The sequence below is a fragment of the Tachysurus fulvidraco genome, chromosome 12, assembly GCF_022655615.1.
Source record: "Tachysurus fulvidraco isolate hzauxx_2018 chromosome 12, HZAU_PFXX_2.0, whole genome shotgun sequence".
Lineage (NCBI taxonomy): Eukaryota > Metazoa > Chordata > Actinopteri > Siluriformes > Bagridae > Tachysurus > Tachysurus fulvidraco.
The window spans coordinates 6,242,819-6,262,467 of record NC_062529.1 but is presented as its reverse complement, the minus strand read 5'-3'; the positions used below and the strand labels follow the sequence as shown (position 1 = coordinate 6,262,467).

General features: G+C 38.5%; 1 protein-coding gene across 12 annotated transcripts in view; it reads left to right on the top strand.

Annotated features, from left to right (window-relative positions):
- LOC113660277 (ryanodine receptor 3) overlaps nucleotides 1–19,649 on the top strand; it is a 170,686-nt gene that overhangs the window by 72,692 nt on the left and 78,345 nt on the right. For 7 of the 12 annotated variants that reach the window (XM_047821332.1, XM_047821334.1, XM_047821331.1 and 4 more), the window contains 8 exons: nucleotides 2,984–3,200; nucleotides 7,341–7,445; nucleotides 12,361–12,464; nucleotides 13,225–13,308; nucleotides 13,664–13,823; nucleotides 14,189–14,336; nucleotides 16,209–16,411; nucleotides 19,458–19,632. In XM_047821332.1, coding sequence (XP_047677288.1) covers nucleotides 2,984–3,200; nucleotides 7,341–7,445; nucleotides 12,361–12,464; nucleotides 13,225–13,308; nucleotides 13,664–13,823; nucleotides 14,189–14,336; nucleotides 16,209–16,411; nucleotides 19,458–19,632 — 1,196 coding nt within the window. Of the gene's footprint in view, nucleotides 1–2,983; nucleotides 3,201–7,340; nucleotides 7,446–7,710; nucleotides 7,714–12,360; nucleotides 12,465–13,224; nucleotides 13,309–13,663; nucleotides 13,824–14,188; nucleotides 14,337–16,208; nucleotides 16,412–19,457; nucleotides 19,633–19,649 lie in introns of all 12 variants that reach the window. The other 5 variants (XM_047821329.1, XM_047821325.1, XM_047821328.1 and 2 more) reach the window with 1 other exon arrangement.

The window sequence follows — 19,649 nt, the reverse complement described above, 5'->3', positions numbered from 1 at the left end:
TAGCCTAGTGCTTAAGCTGGGTTACCAATCGGAAGGTTGTGAGTTGAAATCCCAGTTGAACTAAGCTGCCACTGCTTGGCCCTGAGCAAGGCTCTTAACCCTCAATTGCTAAATAAAAATGAGAAAAAAATGTAAGTCTCTCTGGATAAAGGCGTCTGCCAAACGCCAGTTGTAATGTAATTAAATGTAAATGTAATGTAATGTCAGCTAGAATATCTTTGGGATTCTTACTGTAGTTCCAGTGAAGGATAATTGTAATGCTACAGCATACATACTGTACAAAGACATCCAATACCACTACAGTATGTGCTTCCAATTTTGTGGCAACAGTCTGAGAAAAAAACACGTATGGGAGTGATGGCAGGTGCCCACAAACTTTTGGCCTTATATTATACAGTATGTGTGTATATACTGTATGTTTGCACAGTACACTGGGTTTAAGTGTCACAGTTCGATACGCTTTCAGACAGAATTAGGTTTTAAGCTGTGACATGCTGTTGCAGTGTAATTGTTTCTCATTGCTTCTATTACTCAGCTGCTTTAAAACATACTGCCATGTTTCTTTATTGCCTTCTTGCAGTACAGCTTACTTTCAAACCTTATTCACACCCACACACTTACATTTATTCTTTTTGCTGGTAAAATGTTAGAGGTGTATTTTCTTTCTTTCTCTAAGGTGTATTTTCTTTCTTTATGTTGAGTGTTAATAATATTAATAGAAAATTAACATTGAGTACATGGTGGGCATGTTAATAATCCTGGCATTTGCAATCACATTCAGCTTTTATCATTGTATTCAGTGGTATCACGGTATTGAATTACATTACGAAAACAGGTTGAAAATAACAATTTTAATTCTCATAATAAGAAGTTTAATATATATTTTTAATAATAAAAAGAACTATGAACATTTAAACACAAATAAATATAAATAGAACAATATACAATAAAAATGGATAAAGTGAACAGATTTTTCAAAGAGAACAAATAAATTGCAAAAGAACACAGCTTCTGCATTTAAGAGAACTATAAAGAATTGATAGTGAACATTTTCAACCAGTCCCTAGTAATCTTTTCTAAACTGCTATTTTGGAGTTTTGATTAAAGTGCAAAAATGTTTAATAGGGGTTTGAATTCAGAGAAGGGACTCGTTTCTTCAAAAGTATACAGTACATACAACAAGTACTGTATACTGTACATACAACAAGTACTGTATACTGTACATACAAAAGTATACATCATGTTAATTGATTTTATTGTTTATTAAGCTTTGTGTTGGTACTGTAAGTGTGTCTGAAGAGGCCAGATGCAAATGGTTTTCCATTCAAAAGCCTTACCGGGTGTTTAGAGAACGCTGGAAAGTAAGGGGAGGCTATCAGTTAAGTTTAGAGAGAGGGGTTACTGAGTGTTAGCAAGTTGACAGATCTAAAACATTGATACATGATCAGTTAAAAACACTTTGTGATGATGATTAATTTTGTTATGCACTGCTCATTTTGCAAGGCTGTCTCTATTTGAATAAATATATCATTGCTTACACAGTGCTATTGCACACTGGCACTAAGAGCACTCGCCTTTTACCCAAACTGTTAACATATAAATTTAAACAAATAAATTTCTCACTCGTTACATGTTACACTGTGCTTCAATTTAGAAAAAAACTAATTTTACAAATGAAAAAAAATCTTTTTGTTTGTTTTATTTTCTTAAGCACATAGATTTAAGCAGGCAGGTTATTCATTAAGATTCTTAGTGCAAAGAGTTGCACCTAGTTATGTAATTATACTGTAAGAAAATTCTTAGTAATGTGGGTGTTTCCCCTTAAAATTAAAGAGAAAATTCTAGAAGAAAAAAAAGTTATTCATAAAGCATCTTAACCCTTAAAAGAGCTTTCATGGTCAAAAAGTGTTAGGAGCAGTAAGGAGGACTTTTAAGAGAATTAAAAATTTGTTTAGCAGAGGAGAAAATAGCCGAAAGGTGAAGAGGCGAAGAAATGTGTTGCATACAATATTTAAGAATGATAGCGAGTTAATTATATATGAACGGTCAAGAACGTAATCCCTACAGGACATAACCTCAGATATCTTAACATAGAGAAAAGTGAAGGCTTATAATAGACCATAATTTAAAAGCGCTTCTAAATTCTTTTATTGAACAACCAATCACAGTATTCAAAATAATGCATCATACCTAGCCACAGGTTCAGCCTCTCCTCCTCTCTCAGGTAAGAGTTTTTGTATTTTCCTTGTTCAGTGTTGCTATGAGATTTGTCCTGAATCACTCTTAAGCTAAAGCCCTATTCGGACGGGATTAGTTTTACGTGGGGACGTGGAGTAATGCAATTTTACCTCAGGACGTCTGAAATATTAATTGGCTAATTCGCACGAGACAAGACATCTCAGTAAAACTAGCAGAAGTGGGAGGGGTAACTCACTTTACGCACCAAAGTAACCTCCTTGTCGTCATGTGCGTATGACGTTGCTTCCTGTTTCAAGTGCCTCCATGCTTGCAAAACACGCCAAAAACTACTTTTAAACAGGAAATGACAGAACTTTACCGTACATATTTACAGCGGGTCTTTTCAGACGGGATTAGTATTACCTGAGGTAATTTTTCCGGACCTTTTTACAGAAGGTAAAAGTCGCTGTAATCTTTACTGACATTGTCCGTAATGATTACCCAGATGGCACATTCGGATGGGACTAAAATCACAGAGAAGCTCTGGTAATAATTACTTTACCCCCACGTCCCCACGTAAAACTAGTCCCGTCCAAATAGTGCTTAAGACACCTAATTAGATATTTCTAAGATAAATTAGGAGCTCTCTGAGATTATTCTTTATAAAATCGGGCCCAGGTCTCCCAAAAGCAACATTCAGCATGTCATCTTGGACTGACTTCTTTATCATGCAGGAGGACTTGTCCAGAGACATGCTTATTTTTATGTTCTTTTTCACCCACTCATTCCTTGTTTATGTCTGCAGGGTGCGCTTCCTTTTAGGTGGTCGCCATGGTGAATTCAAGTTCCTTCCTCCATCAGGCTATGCTCCCTGCTATGAGGCACTGCTTCCTAAAGAAAGGATGCGAGTAGAACCAGTGAAGGAGTACAAAAGGGATGCGGATGGAGTTAGAGACTTGCTGGGCACCACACAATTTCTGTCCCAGGCTTCTTTTATACCCACACCAGTGGACACCACTCAGGTATGGACACTATTATTTTGCCCTTAGATGTAAATAAATGTGTGATAAAGTGTGTGTGTGCATGGTGCTTAAAAAAGGGTTGGCATTCCATACTTTGATTGGAATTAGTGTATTCGTCCCTAACCACAACCCTGTCCAGGAGAAAACGATTACTAAACATGAGCAAGAGTAAATGTAATTAGAGTTTACAAAACTGCTGACAGTTTGAGCAATGGTACATAACCGGGTAAGTTTGCTGTCTCTTTAGTTACACAGTGACACATACACATTGAGTTTGACTCCACTCAAGACCACATCGGGTTCCACATTAATGTAAGGAAAACAGAGATTCGGTGTCTGCAGTTTGCACAGGGACAATGAATCTAAACATTTAACTGTAAGAAAAATATTGCCTGGTCTTTGGTTATAATAATAGTTAATTGGTGTATGAAGAATTCAAAATCAAGGTCCGTGACGTCGCCCGGTATGACGCAACCGGCGCCCCACCCTGGAGCCAGGCCTGGGGTTGGGGCTCGCAAGCGAGCGCCTGGTAACAGGGTCTTTCCCCACGGGGCCCGGCCGGGCTCAGCCCGAAGGAGCGATGTAGGGCTGGACTCCCGTGGGCCCACCACCCGCAGGAGGAACCGTAAGGGGTCGGTGCATTGTAGATTGGATGGCAGTCGAAGGCAGGGGCCTCGGCAACCCAATCCCCGGACACGTAATCTGGCTCTAGGGACATGGAATGTCACATTCTCAGACAGTGGAAGGAGTACTTCAAGGATCTCCTCAACCCCACCGACATGTCTTCCACTGAGGAAGCAGAGGCCGAGGGCTCGGTTGTGGACTCGTCGATCCTGCAAGCTGAAGTCACTGAGGTAGTTGAGAAGCTTCTCAGTGGCAAGGCACCGGGGGTGGATGAGATCCGCCCCGAGTACCTCAAGTCTCTGGATGGGATGTCATGCTTCTGGACTGGCAGACTGGGGTGGTGGTCCCTCTGTTTATAGAATGGAGACCGGAGGGTGTGTTCCAACTACAGGGGGATCACACTCCTCAGCCTCCCCGGAAAAGTCTATGCCAGGGTACTGGAGAGGAGAATTCGGCCGATAGTTGAACCTCGGATTCAGGAGGAACAATGCGGGTTTCGTCCTGGTCGTGGAACACTGGACCATCTCTATACCCTCGCCAGGTTGTTGGAGGGTGCATGGGAGTTTGCCCAACCTGTCCACATGTGCTTTGTGGATTTGGAGAGGGCATTCGACTGTGTCCCTCGTGGTGACCTGTGGTCTGGGAGTATGGGGTCCGGGGCTTTCTGCTAAGGGCTGTCCTTATATGACTGGAGCAGGAGTTTGGTTCGCATAGCCGGCAGTAAGTCAGACTTGTTCCCAGTGCATGTTGGACTCCGACAGGGCTGCGCTTTGTCACCGGTCTTGTTCATTATTTATATGGACAGGATTTCTAGGCACAGTCGGGGGCCGGAGGGAGTCCGTTTTGGGAACCACAGGATTTCATCTCTGCTTTTTGGCTCTGTCCTGTTGGCTTCCTCAAATCAGGACCTTCATTCTGCACTGGGACAGTTTGCAGCCGAGTGTGAAGCAGCGGGGATGAGAATCAGCACCTCCAAGTCCGTGGCCATGGTTCTCAGCCGGAAAAGGGTGGCTTGTCCCCTTCAGGTTGGCAGAGAGCTCCTGCCTCAAGTGGAAGAGTTTAAGTATCTTGGGGTCTTGTTCACGAGTGAGGGAAGGATGGCGCGAAAGATCAACAGGCGGATCAGTGTATCTTCTGCAGTGATGCGGTCGATATACCGGTCTGTTGTGGTGAAGAAAGAGCTGAGCCACAAGGTGAAGCTCTCTATTTACCAGTCGATCTACGTTCCTACCCTCACCTATGGTCATGAGCTTTGGGTCATGACCGAAAGGACAAGATCCCGGATACAGGCGGCCGAAATGAGGCGCTCTCTTAGAGATAGGGTGAGGAGCTCGGTCATTCGGGAGGAGCTCAGCGTAGAGCCGCTGCTCCTCCACATCGAGAGGAGTCAGTTGAGGTGACTCGGACATCTGTTTCGGTTGCCTCCTGGACGCCTGCCTGGGGAGGTGTTCCGGGCATGTCCAACTGGGAAGAGGCACAGGGGAAGACCTAGGACACGCTGGAGGGACTATGTCTCCTGGCTGGCCTGGGAACACCTCGTTATTCCCCCGTAAGGGCTGGAGGAAGTGTCTCGGCGGAGAGGGAAGTCTGGGCATCCCTGCTTAGTCTGCTGCCCCTGCGACCCGGCCCCGGATAAGCGGTAGAAGATGGATGGATGGATGGATGGATGGATGGATGGATGGATGGATGTATAGTTGGTTTATAACAGAGCCTAATTTTACTAAGACCATAAAGACCCTGGTAAGCTTACAAAAACAATGTAAATATTATATAATACTTATATTGAAATTTTATTAATTTATCTCTTTAGCTCTATTCTTTGCTTTATATTATTATATTTATGAAATATACCTGTGTTGCAACTTCTTGTTTGAAACCAGCACTGATCATTCCCCTGCAATAAAAAAAATGCTTAATATTATAAAAGCATTTTCTCCAAAATAATATCTTCCTGATTATTAAATCAACAAACGTTATGTGAAATACTTTCAGATTATGCCATATGTGTCTGCGACTGTATTGTGAGGATGAACACTATTGTTCCTTAAGATGTTTGGATTGCGATCTTTTGACCATATAAGTTACGTAATTTTCATCTTTGTTAAACCATTTAATCATAAACTACCTCCATGTCGCCTCAGATTCATGTTTTTAGCTGACAGGATTGGACACCCATGTGGTCTTTAGCTGTTGTATGTTCTGAGATCTGACTTTTTCCTCTCACCAAGGTTGTACAAAGTCATTATTTCATTTATGGTAGCCGTCCTGTCAGCTTGAACCTGTTTGGCCATTTTCCTCTGACCTCCCTCAAGGCATTTGCACCTGCAGAATTGTTACTCACTTCATGTTTTCGTTTATCATGCGATTCTTTCAGAAGAAAACCCAGGAGATCAGCAGTTTTTGAAATACTCAATCCAGTCTGTCTGGCAACAATAACCTTGCCATGGTCAAAATCAATGAGGACATTATTATTATTATTATTATTATTATTATTATTATTATTATTATTATTATTATTATTATTATTATTATTATTATTATTATTATTATTATTATTATTATTATTATTATTATTTAATTTTATTTATTTATTTATTTATTTTCATTTTAATGTTTGATGTGAACATTAACTGAAGCTCTTTTACCTGTAACTGTAGGATTTTAAGCACTGTGCTTAGGTGGATTGGATAACTGCATGATTGAGCAGGTGTTCAAGTGTTCCTATTAAATACCACTTAGTGTATAAGGACACACAAAGAGTTTACATATCTTCACAGATATCGCTCAAGTATTTTAATATTTTTTTTATTTTATTTAACTAAAAAAACATAGCATGTGCAACAAAACAAAATAACTTATTAAAGGTGGGGTCTCCGTTGTTTGAAAGCCAATGTTGACATTTGGCACACACACACACACACACACACACACACATACACCAGACAAGTATAACCCAAGTATAACCCAGACAAGTGTTATGGCAGAACCCGTTGGGGCAGCTGACCGAGGGTATATTTTTATCAATAAATGAACTCAATGAGTAATACTATGGTAATACAGATGTTTTTGTAGTATTGTGTGTTGTACCATGTAAGGTTTATCTCCGTTTCACGCGGAAGACGTTCAGTTCTCTCCAGCGCTGGAAAGCTGATCCTATATTATCAGGGGTCCTGCTTCTTGTCTTATCGTAAGCCTTCCTTTGCTTTCTTTCTTTGTTTTTATCCTCCATTGTCAATGTTAAAACCGCTTTCTGCTAATGTCACACATGCGCACTGAACACTCTCTCCGCCCATATTGACAAGACACGCCCCTCTCTGCTCATTTGCTACACGTTTGTTTGTTTTTGTTTTGTTTGGTGGCCCAACACAGTTTTCTGAAGCATTTCTTAAACAATGGAGACCCCACCTTTAACAAAGGGACCAAAATCCAACCAATAAACCGTCTCTTATTTTAATAATAGTGAGAAATAATGAAATGAACAAATGGCTCATTGTAAACCCCTTTTTTATGTCACAGATTGTCATGCCGCCTCACCTGGAAAAAGTACGTGACAGGCTGGCTGAGAACATCCATGAACTATGGGCCATTAACAAGATTGAACTGGGCTGGACTTATGGCAAGGTACAACTACAAAATAAATAAATAAATAAATCAACAGTCCTAATAGCACATAGTTCATACCATTTTAAGCCACAACCATACATTTTAGTTCTGAGAAGACACTTTACAATACACTCAATTTCATCCACACCAATATTTCAAAAGCATACCACTGAAACCTTTTAGAATTCAAACAGATTCTTCCTCTGAAATTTTATATTAGCCAAAGCTTGTTCAGTGCTTCACTTTGCTTTCTCTTTTATAATTTGCTGATCAAATTAAACAGAGGGTAAGTGAAAACGATTTTGGTTCATTGTGCAATTGAAACCATCTACTCCATACTAATTTCCATATGTCTCAGATTGCTCAGTTCGGCCATTTCTCCCATTTTGGGTATGATTGATATTACTTTAAATTATGATTGATTTACTCAGATTAAAGGGCTGAATGGGTAACAGCACACACTTGCTGCAGGTATTACCCTTGCCATATCACCATTTCAGGACTTTCAGCATTTTCCAGTACCCATTTAGAATTTAGTGTAAATATTAATTCAGTTTAGACTGATTCATTTCTGTCGGTAAAGTCAGACCATCATTAAGAGGATTTTTAATGACCATCAGTAATCCTCTCTTCTTTATTTTAACTATAAATGGCTGTAAGTCCAAAGTGGGCCCTTTAAGACAAATTCATCTTCAAAAACGCAGCGCTTGTATATTCGTACTACAAATATGATTAATGTGTTGTCTTATATTGATCATATTTTTATGTACATTCTCCTTGATTTCCTTCTCCTAAGCCCTGAACATCTGAGTCTCTTTTTGTACTCAGGCCAGTTTTTTCTGTTCCTTATATTATTTTAATAGAGTTCTCAATTGGGGCCAAGAGCGACCGTTATGTCAGGTCGAGCTCTTCACTTATTAATCTGCCATCATTGAGGTCCAGCTGTTGTGGGCAAGAATTTCTATCTGTTTTTAATGAGACCTTGTTAACTTTGGGGTGATGTAGCATTGGCTGGAGAACTGAGATCAAAATGTAATTGCATCTGGCACAATTGATGATGGCTTTACATTATCAAGGTATCATGGGAGCTTACTTATATTTCCCTAGACATGCAGATATTCCTCTGTGTCCAGCAGTGATGCTCTGTTTGCTGAAAAGACTACAAAACAGGACTACAAATAAATCAAATAGTTTTGTAAAAGTAACCACTAATTAATAACCACTAATTAATTGCTCAGTAAGAATGCTTGGCATTAGTAACTTGCATGGCAAAGTTCACATGACAAAGCTCTTCTTAGCGACCCTACCCTTCATTTACACCTTGTGCCTGGCTCTGCTGCCACATACCCCACTGCAGTTGACTGACATCCATTGCCACACAGTGGTGGCACAACAAGAGCCTTTCTTATAACATTAGCAAAATGAGAGAGGTCTGTATACAAGTACACATACTATCACAAATCCAAATAGGTGCCATGGAAAGACTCGGAAACTTTAGATACCTTCGTCTTTACTTTGCCAATGGCCTAACTTGGGACACCACACCGAGGGAATCACAAGGTATGCCTGCTAGAAGCTGGCAAACATTGGAAAGATCCTGGAAAGTGTGTGTGTGTGTGTGTGTGTGTGTGTGTGTGTGTGTGTGTGTGTGTGTGTGTGCATGCACATATGCATGTTTCACTTTATGACACTGTTCCAGATTATCCTGTACTATGAAATAAAGGAACTTTTATGTAATTAGCAATGTGTAAAGTAGTAAAAGAGGAAGGTGAGACTATTGTGTCTATTGGGAAAGTAATACAGTTAACTAAGTTCCCATTCTGATCGCCTCTTCTTCCGGACCTTTTTCATCAATCCTGACGTTTTACCCCTGGTTGGAGTCCCGGTGTTCACCCTGCCAGGGATTTATCTGCATGGTCTGCTAGTGACTCATGGGATTGTTGTGGATGGAGCCGCCCGGAGACTGTCATGCCTACTTTGAACCAATGTTGTGTCAGGTCAGCTGTATGGTCTGGTCTTTATCAGCAATCATTCAAAGACTTTGGCAGGAAGGAATTAGTGTTGGGTCTATAGTGAACTTGCTGATTGCGCTGATTATAAACTGTTGTAGAAAGGGCATTATTTACATTTACATTATTTACTGTCATGCAAAATAAGGATGTATTCCCTTCTGAGCCTGGTTCCTCTCAAGGTTTCTTCCCCAGGTAGTTTATCCTTGCCACTGTCGCCTTTGTCTTGCTCATTAAGGGTAGGGATTGATGTTAGAATCAAAGAAATATATAGTATTTATATATAATAGTATAAAAGTATTTATTATATATATATATATATATATATATATATATATATATATATATATATATATATATATATATATATATATATATAAATTCTGTTTCTACACTTCTGCAAAGCTGCTTTGGGACAATGTGAATTGTTAAAAGCACTATACAAATTAATTGAATTGAGTTGAAATATTTTGAATAGTAGTTCTGCAGGAGAAAATCTAAATACTGCTTGTGTAAGATGTAATTACTGCATAGTTAATGGTGAACTACTCCTGTCATTCTTACTGAGTAATTTCCCATTAATTAGTAGTAGTCACATGCTTGTTTATAAAGGACTATTCATCCATTCTCTGCATACACACATAGGCCCTGGTTTACTAAGATGCCACTTAAGGAGCACTAATTTGCATGTACAGTTTAAAAAAAAAAAATACTGAAATGAAGAATTATGTTCTAATTGTTCAGGTTGTTAAGGTATATGCAAATAACGAGGCAGATATTTGCACTGAACAGTTTTTCCCAAATGTTTGCACACTAAACTTGGAACATGAACGTGCCACAAAACTGTGCTATTGTCTGGCTTTCCGAGACTTCACCTCATAAAATAATTATTTACCCTCTCTTTCATGACTAAAACACAGGCCATGAAGCAGTACATTGAGGAGGCACTAGCAGCAGTGTTCATCCGTCCTTCCACATCCACAGCTGACGGAATGTTTTTCCTTGGAAAATTTTTTTTGTGGTCTACGGCCTTTAACTTAACTATAGAGGACTTAATTCCATTACAATTCCGTCCGCTACCCTTACCTCCTTCCACAAGCATTAAAAAGTTGCTGAGAGTTCTAGGCCATGCCAAATTTTACCGTTGTTTAATCCAGAACTATAGGGCATTCACTAAATTCCAGGGGTTTCTTTACCACGACGTAAAGTGGACGTGTTTCTGGAGGTCTTGGAAAAACGCCCTTTTTCAAAATAAAGAGCATACTGTACCTACGATGGATAATCAAGGACAAAACAGGTAGATTTTATATTTTATATCTATTATGCTTTATTATCTTACAGTTAAGCTATACTAGAAAACAAATAAACAACCAAAAACTACGGTTAGGGTTAGGGTTAGATTATCAAATAAGCCACTCTTGCCCAATGACGCAATATCTGTTACGCTGTTCTGAAATCCCTGGAAATAAGTGCATCCCAGAACTATAGCAGTGTGGCTTCCCTCCATATGCCACTACTATTTGGGAAGCCCAAAGGGTCTTTGAACACCTCAAATTCTGCTTTACCACAGCACCCATCCTCCACCACCCTGATCGCAATATCCCATTCTTGTTAGAGGTCTGATGGATCCAACTGTGGTGTCAGAGCTGTGCTATCACAGCATTATGGAGATTCTGGTAAACTCTTTCCTTGTGCCTTTTTTAAATCATAAACTGACCCCTGCTGAAACTAACTATTAAATATAGAGAACAGGAAACTACTTTCTATCAAGGCAGCATCGTAAGATTGCCTCCAAAAATAAAAAAGATGAAATTTCCCACAGCCATGGAGATAACAAAATCTAATTTTCACAATGCATTTCACATCTACAGTACGGCCTACCCGAGAACATTGTCTCAGACCGGGGAATTCAGTTTACCTGTACCTGTAGGGTCTTTTGTGAACAGTTTGGAGATAACATCAGCATTGACTGTGAATGTATTATAGTCAGGAACAGCACTCATGGAGCAAATTCCTCTAGTGGGCTGAGTATGCCTAAAACTCATTGATTTATTCTTACACGTGCCTTTCCAATGCATGCTGGGTTATCAACCTCCCTTGGCCTACTGGTCTGGGAAAACATCTGATGTGTCGGTCATAGATGATTGGTTTCATCAGAGTCAGACAGTCGAGGAATGCCCGCATGCATGAATGCGTGGGTTTGACAATTTGTTGCAAAAAACAATTTTATAAAAAGTTAAACCAGTTTGAACGCAGTCTTTGATTTTGCTAGAGGTTTGTCACGTTGTTCATTTTTTGTTTTGTGTTTTGCGTTTTGGGACCATGGGCCAAAGTCTCAGCAAATGTGTGTACACAACTGGGAAAAACTGTAATATAAAACCAAATTTACTGTGTTAACATTAAAACATCAATTAATAACGCAATCGATTTACTTTGACATTAAAAACCAGAAATGGGCATGCATAAATGTAATAACTACCCATAGGGTAAGCAATTATTATTACCAAAGTGACTTTCAGGTGGCAGTAAATTGTATTCTGGATAATAAGCAATTTCAGTATGTGCTATTTTCAAATATGTTATATGCATAATTCTCTATCAGTCCTCTATAAATACTGATAACTAAGCTTTTTGCATGATGTGTTTTTTTTTACACACACAAAATTTTAGTAAACCAGGGCATTACTATTCCAGACCATGATTCCTATACATTACATAAAATTCCATTCCTTCTTCCTAAATCTATGTGTGTTTTTGAATACTGTTCATTATACTTTTCTTCTCTCTCTTTTATAGCAATCAACAGTCAGTTTCAGGGTTACTACGGCCGACATAATGCAATTGTTTTGCTTTTTGCCACTTGCGTCTTTTTTCTTGCTGTTGATCCAATGTGCCGTAATGATTTATGTGCTGTCCTTCCTCAGATAAGGGATGATAATAAAAGGCAGCACCCCTGCCTGGTGGATTTCTCAAAGCTGCCTGAAACAGAGAGGAATTACAACCTGCAGATGTCAACAGAGACGTTAAAGTAAGACCTCTGTGGGTGTGGACTAATGTACTGTATTTAAATGCCATTCGACAATGATTACATGTCAACCTGCTTTAAATATGTGAGATGCAGCTAAAAACACACCAAAATAATACCATTGCTGATTTATCAGTGTAGTGAGAAATGTGTTGTTATAGAAAATTAATCCACACTGGGGTGGTTTGAGACAACCCAGTAACGCCAAGGGATCTGGTTGATACCCGTCATATGATTTTGAAGAAGCAGCAGCAATGCAAGTGCCATCGTTCACACACTCGTCTGTGAATCTTTATCTTGAGGAGTAAAAAGCCACATCCTCTATAGATGACAGACACCCTGTCTATAAGGTCTCTATACTGTAAAATGTTTAGTAATTTTATTTAACTTTCAGGCATGGTCATGGGAGATTTTTTTTAAAAAAAATAGGAAAACGGATTATTGTTGATGCTTAATAACACTCAAGATTCCTACAGACATATACGATTTTGAGACACATCAGCAGGAACATCATGCAATAACATAAATACCATAAAGTTAAATTTGACTTGTTTGAATGTGACATTTCTGAAGATTTTCTTACATAATCCATATTCCTATTTCTATTATTTATTAGTACAATAAAATAATATAATAAAAGACCGCACTGTAAGTTTCTCTCATGACCCCATTTGTGAATCAAGTAAACCCTATGTTGAGAACCACCCTGGAATATAGCAATGTGAGCGCAATATCTCAGCAGCTCTGGATGATGTGTTTTTAGGACTCTTTTGGCTCTTGGCTGCCATGTGGTTCAGTTCAATGTCAACGCTGAGGAGGAGCTGAAAAAAGTGAAACTCCCAAAGAAGTAAGTCTGTCGCAGCAGTCAGTGGTGAGCGATAACTTGCTAGTGGATAATAAAGAACAACAACAAAATGCATTCATTCAAAGGACTAATGTGATTCATAATCTAGTTAGATTCTAAGAACTAATTATACACTCTGTATTAATTTCACAAAAAGCATTTGAGACCTGTGTACTTATGTACACTTTGTTTATTGCAGAGCATCTACAGTATGTATTTAGACTAAAATCAGACCCCGATATTAGAATGCTAAAAATTGAGTTATTAATATAATATTAATATAAATTATAAAGCTAATAATAAGGTTATTAGAGAATAACGCACTGAATGTCACAACCTTTGCTATGCTTTCTCAAAGCTACATGATGTCTAATGGCTACAAGCCCATGCCACTGGAGCTTTCAGAAGTGAAACTGAGCCCTGCACAAGAGCTGCTTGTTGACAAGTTGGCTGAGAATGCACACAACGTTTGGGCCAAAGATCGGGTTAAACAGGGCTGGACCTATGGCATACAGCAGGTAATAAAGGTTATTGTTCTGATTTGGTGATTTCCGTTGATGACATTTATGGACTACATACTGTACATTTGTATAATACAGTAATCCAGAAGATTAAGGCCAACTACTTTAATTGAATTAATTAACTATTTCACCAACAGCACAAGCAAGACAAACTATTTGCCATAATTGTACAGTATGTCTCATCTATAAGTGTTTTTTTTTTTCTTCAAAAAAAACAGCATGATAGCACAATGTTAAGACATAATAATAATTCATTTTTCAATAAGCTGAAACCATTTTAGGGAGGTTTTAACACAGCTGTATAGAATGAGCAGGGTAGCTTAATAACACTGCATAACCCGCTCCTTTCTATCTCTGTTTAGGATTTGAAAAGTAAGCGCAATCCCCGTCTTGTGCCATATGCATTGCTTGATGAGCGCACCAAGAAGTCGAACCGTGACAGCCTGCGTGAAGCCATCCGTACACTAATTGGCTACGGCTATAACATCGAGCCTCCTGACCAGGAGGGGGGTGAGTGCCTTAGGGAAGTTTAATCAGCAGTGTGTTATTTAAAACAGCAAGAATGTCATATGCAGATATACCGTAAGCTTGCTGGTATTTTTCCGCTCCATAAATACCTATTAGTAATTAATGCTTGCAAATGATGATGCATTTTACAGCAATGCTGACAATAACTTGTAATAACAATAATGTTTTCATTAATAACACTGCATAAAGGATGAGGTCATGTGGTTTAACTTTGGCATTAGAGGATGAAAATCAAGAGGTGGAGAGTGCAATGTGTTTTATTTGTCTCATGAGTTACAGCCTGATTGGTCAGCTCAATTGGCCAAGCAATTGAGGCTACTCAGCATTTTTCTAGATACTAGCAGGCTCAAGTAAATAAAAGCATGCATTACAGATTCAGCTGTTTGTTTTCCATAACTAGGTATAGTTTCGGTCTTTTGTTGTTAATAATGTGTGTGCAGTATCTGTATATAATAAACACAGGAGTGTGTGAATTACAGATGGTGTTATTTCGAATAATGTCTTTTCTACAGTCATATACAGTCCGAACTTTGTGTATTGATTAGGAGGTTGTTGTCCTCAAAGACCATGTAGTTGGCATCACCTCTTTGAATGTCTGAAATCTTCATGAAGCGGAACACAGTTGGAGCTGGCACATCTGTAGTTGCCTCAGGAAGGGTAGAAAAAGAGAAGCAATCGGATTGGAATTATAGTTTTTTCTTGCCACTGCCGCCTGAGTCACCTCAGACTTGCGCATTGGGGATAAATACAAACACATTTAAAGTGAAAAAGTGACGTACGGCTAAGTATGGTGACCCATAGTCAGAATTTGTTCTCTGCGTTTAACCCATCCAAAGTGCACACACACTTCCAAACCCATCCAAAGTGAACACACACCCAGAGCAGTGGGAAGCCATTTATGCCCGAGACTCGAACCCTCAACCTTAGGGTTAGGAGTCAGACTCTCTAACCATTAGGCCATGACTTCCCAAATATATTTAAATATATCTAATATTAATCTTGATTTTTTTTTGTATTATATTAATCTTTATATTATTCTTTATATCAACCTTTTGTTTTATGTTTATGTTCTGTAAATCTGCTTAGAGACTTTGTCAATTGTTAAAAGCGCTATACAAATCAATTTTAATTGAATTGAATTGAATTTAATTAACGTACCTGCTCTTCATAATATCTCGTAGTCTTCCATCACACCCAGTGTTCCTCGGATAATCTCCTGTTGCTCAGAGAGGTTAGATTCTTAGAACAGTATCATTTAGACTCCACTGGAGAGAGATTAGGTATATTCTGACCTAGTCAATATGAATTTTGCAATTTAATAAAGAAACTGTTCTGGAATCAATTTCAAACTGCTCTAAGACCATCAGATACCTTACATCAAATAAAATTATACTAGCTATGTAGTTCAACATGAAATATTAAATAAAGCTGAAGACATACATCTTCCTAAAATACTTAAACAAGTGCTTCTTTTTCCCCTCTTTGTCTATGTACATTACAGTATATTTATTATAAATTTGCTATATTTCTTTCCAACAAAGTTTTAGGCTTATAGTGTCCTTTGTTTTTGACCTAGCAAACTAGTATTGATGCATTTATTGATAGAGACACCAAGGCATTATTGTATAAATGTGAATTTAAGTAAACAATTTTTTTTTAATAATTTTGAGCTTTACTAAATTGTTGCAATTATTTTGCGTTATACAAACAGTCATGTACAGTAATCTTTGACATTTATTGTAGTTAACTAACTAGCAGCTTAGCCAAACACTATCAAAGCAAACACTTTTATATTTGTCGGTCATGACAGTGCAGCGTTTCCTAATGTCTCTTGCACTCTATCCCTGCTTGCAGGTTGTGTGGTGGAGAGACTAAGCATCGATAAGATTCGTTTTTTCCGTTTGGAGAGGACATATGCAGTGAAAACAGGGAAGTGGTATTTTGAGTTTGAGATAGTGACCGGAGGAGATATGAGGGTCGGTTGGGCTCGGCCAGGCGTGCGGCCTGATGTGGAACTGGGAACAGATGATCAGGCCTTCGTCTTCGATGGATATAAGGTGAGCTTTTTATCCATTTGAATGAATTTGCATTAATACAAGCAATTCACTTGTTAATCGATTAAAATCTGATTACCTCAGGTATTACATAAATGGAGAATAGTACATTAACATTCTTCTACTGGAGTTACAGTGCCTGGAAAGTTAAGAGGAATTAAGTAGGAATCTTTATTGGTAAATATTTTTGTACTGTATCTAAAATTTAAACATTTAAGTACACATTAACATTAACGTTAAACGTTGCAAGTACTGTACAAATCAAGGTATATAGAGACTAATACAACAAAAATAAGGGAATTTAAAAATGTTCTACGGGCTACTATAAGCTACAACAAACTATACTTTTATTTTGAAATATTCCCTAAAATGTTTCTGATTTGCTTTTCACTTTTTTATGCTGTCATTTTTGATACATAATTAATCTTGATTGAAAATCTCCTGCCATTTTAACAAGGGGCGTGTATACTTTTTATAGCCATTGTAAATAAGACCACTTGCATTTTTCATGCTGATGCAAGCATAATTTGCTGATTAATGCTGGTGTGTTGCTACATTTTGGTTGAGCTCAAGCCAAATTGTTTGTGTTTGTGCAGTTTTTTTTGTTATAAATGAATGCACAGCCCTGATCTTTCAGATCCATTTTGGTCCAAAGTTTATTTCAGATGGGGATAAGACAGTACTTTGATTACCTCTGGGACAACTATTTATATTTAGGTCCCTATAGGTATATCCACTAATAACTATGTCCCCTTATATAGTTAAGTCTTTAAATCTGGATTTCACTTCACTATCTGCCTACATTAGTGTATGAATTTATAGGCCACTCATCCCAAATTATATGTAAATACAATAGACTGGAGCGGTTGGGTGTCGCGGTGCGGTTAGTCTAACAGGGCCTGATGAAATTGATGAAATTTCCATCAGTTGTGGATTTAGTCAGTGCTGAAATTATGGCAAAAGCTCCATCCTGTTTTGCATTTACATTTCCAGTTTTATCTGTAATGATCATGTAGGAAAGCAACTGAACAGGACTCACAGTGGCTAAGTAATGGGAAGAGCTACTGTAGGTTGCTTGCAGGGTAGAAATAGAAGATGTTCAATGCATGGGGTAATGTGGTACTTGGGGCTTCTGCAGTGAAAGAAAAGTCATTTATTTGAGTGTTGGATATTCAGAAAGATCGAGTTGTTTGCCTGATGTGCATCGGCTTTGTAATGCATGGGAAAAAATTGTCTTTCTTCAGCGGGGGCTATTGCAGAACGAGTGCAGATGGTCAGGTCGCTGAACGAATCTAAGGTGACCAGGTCATCATTGCAGGCTAGCTCAGTTAGAATGTCTGGGGGAAACTTTATATTTATTATGCATTCACTGCTGATGCAGTCCATACACTGCCAGTCCTGTTTGATGGCTAGAAGCTTCTCCACAATTTTCTTCTCCCTGGGGAGCATTTAAACAAGCTGAAAGCACTATGAAATGTTCATAAGATGAAATGGATTTCCCGTCTTGAGACCAAATACCTGTAACCTTAGGTGAGTGCTTTGTCTGTGTGCAGGTTTATGAAATAAGTGATTTTAAACCACTCAGAGACTTCCTCTTACTCAGATATAATCAATACAGAGGAAACATTTTTGGGTGAATACCTGGTTCAATTTGTTTTTGCTCTGTTTGCAGACTTGATATTCTAGTGAAATTTAGGCAGGAATAATTAGGGGTCATACTTATTAAAATCCCCAGGTGTAGAGAAGCCGTCTGGTTGTGCAGTCTGTAACAGACTCATATATTTCCCCAAGAGCCCCTGTAGTGTTTGCGTCTGCTAGGATGTACACAGCAACAAGAGAAACAGCTGTGAAATCCCACAGTAAATAAATCAGTCAGCATTTTACTCTGAAAAGAAGTTAATAGCGAGGGTAAAACCCCTGTGTGTAGAGGAAGATTTGGGAGGAAGGTGGGACTTTCTTCGAGATCCGGGCTTTTCTTCAGTGTGCATTTTTCAGCTCATTTGTGTTTTGTTAAAAAAAAAAACCAACCTCACAGAAAACAACACAACAGGAAATGGGTCTGACCGAGACTCTTGCTTTTTCAGGTTTAAGTTCACAATCGTGTGTGTGTGTGTGTGTGTGTGTGTGTGTGTGTGTGTGTGTGTGTGTGTGTGTGTGTGTGTGTGTGTGTGTGTGTGTGTGTGTGTGTTTCACTCCTGTTCTAGTGTTTCCAGCACCAAATGCAGGTGTTAAAGGAATTTCTTGGTCATCAGGTTCAGTCCTTAGTAATTAATTCGCTGATCATTTGTGCACAGAAGTAAATAGTTGATGTTGGGATAGTGGGCTTTTTTTTTTTATTACCCCTTCTCCTGAACATGTTGTGAGAATATGAGGAGCTGATTTAATTATATACTGAATCAATCTACAGCAGCACACAGTTTAATAGTAGATTTATTCAACCAACTGCACCTATGGTCACAGATACACCAGAACAATCAATGCCTCAGTTTTATGTCTTGCTTTTGCAGGTGTGTTATAACAAACATATTATAACATATCAATTTAGAATCTGATGCAAATATCATGTCAGTTGGAATCAATTCGGGTGATTAATAAAAGTTCTTCCGTTCATTGAGAGAATGAAGAGCAATGTGTTTTCGAAATGATCTATCCCAGCTTGATGCATCACTATCTTACATTTTTAACATATTAGATATGAAATATAAACTGTGCAAAAAAGCAGATTGACAAAATAAGCTTTGTCAGGTTTCTTTTATTTTGTAAGTTGTAACAGATGTGTATTTACCAGTGAATTGTTGAACGAACTCAGAAGAAATCTAATAAGGCTGTTAAAATGTACCTTGTACTTATTTACAACTGCTATCGATGCAAGTAAGACTGTAAGATTCGACACACTTAAATATTAACTCGCTTATTGAAAGAAAGTGAACGACTAATTCTAATAATAGCCGCAAGAAATTTTACAGATAACAAAGTGGTTAACCTTATAACTTGTAACCTAACATGTGTTGCGTTTGAGTATGAACGCTATTTGTCGTTATGCTCCTAGGGTCATCGTGTTCACCAGGGCAGCCGATTGTTTGGGCGTTGTTGGCATGCTGGGGATGTGGTGGGCTGCATGATTAACATGGAGGACAAGTCCATGATCTTCACACTTAATGGAGAAATCCTCATTACAAACAAGGGATCAGAACTTTGCTTTGCTGACTTTGAGACAGAGGATGGTGAGAAAGTATATTTT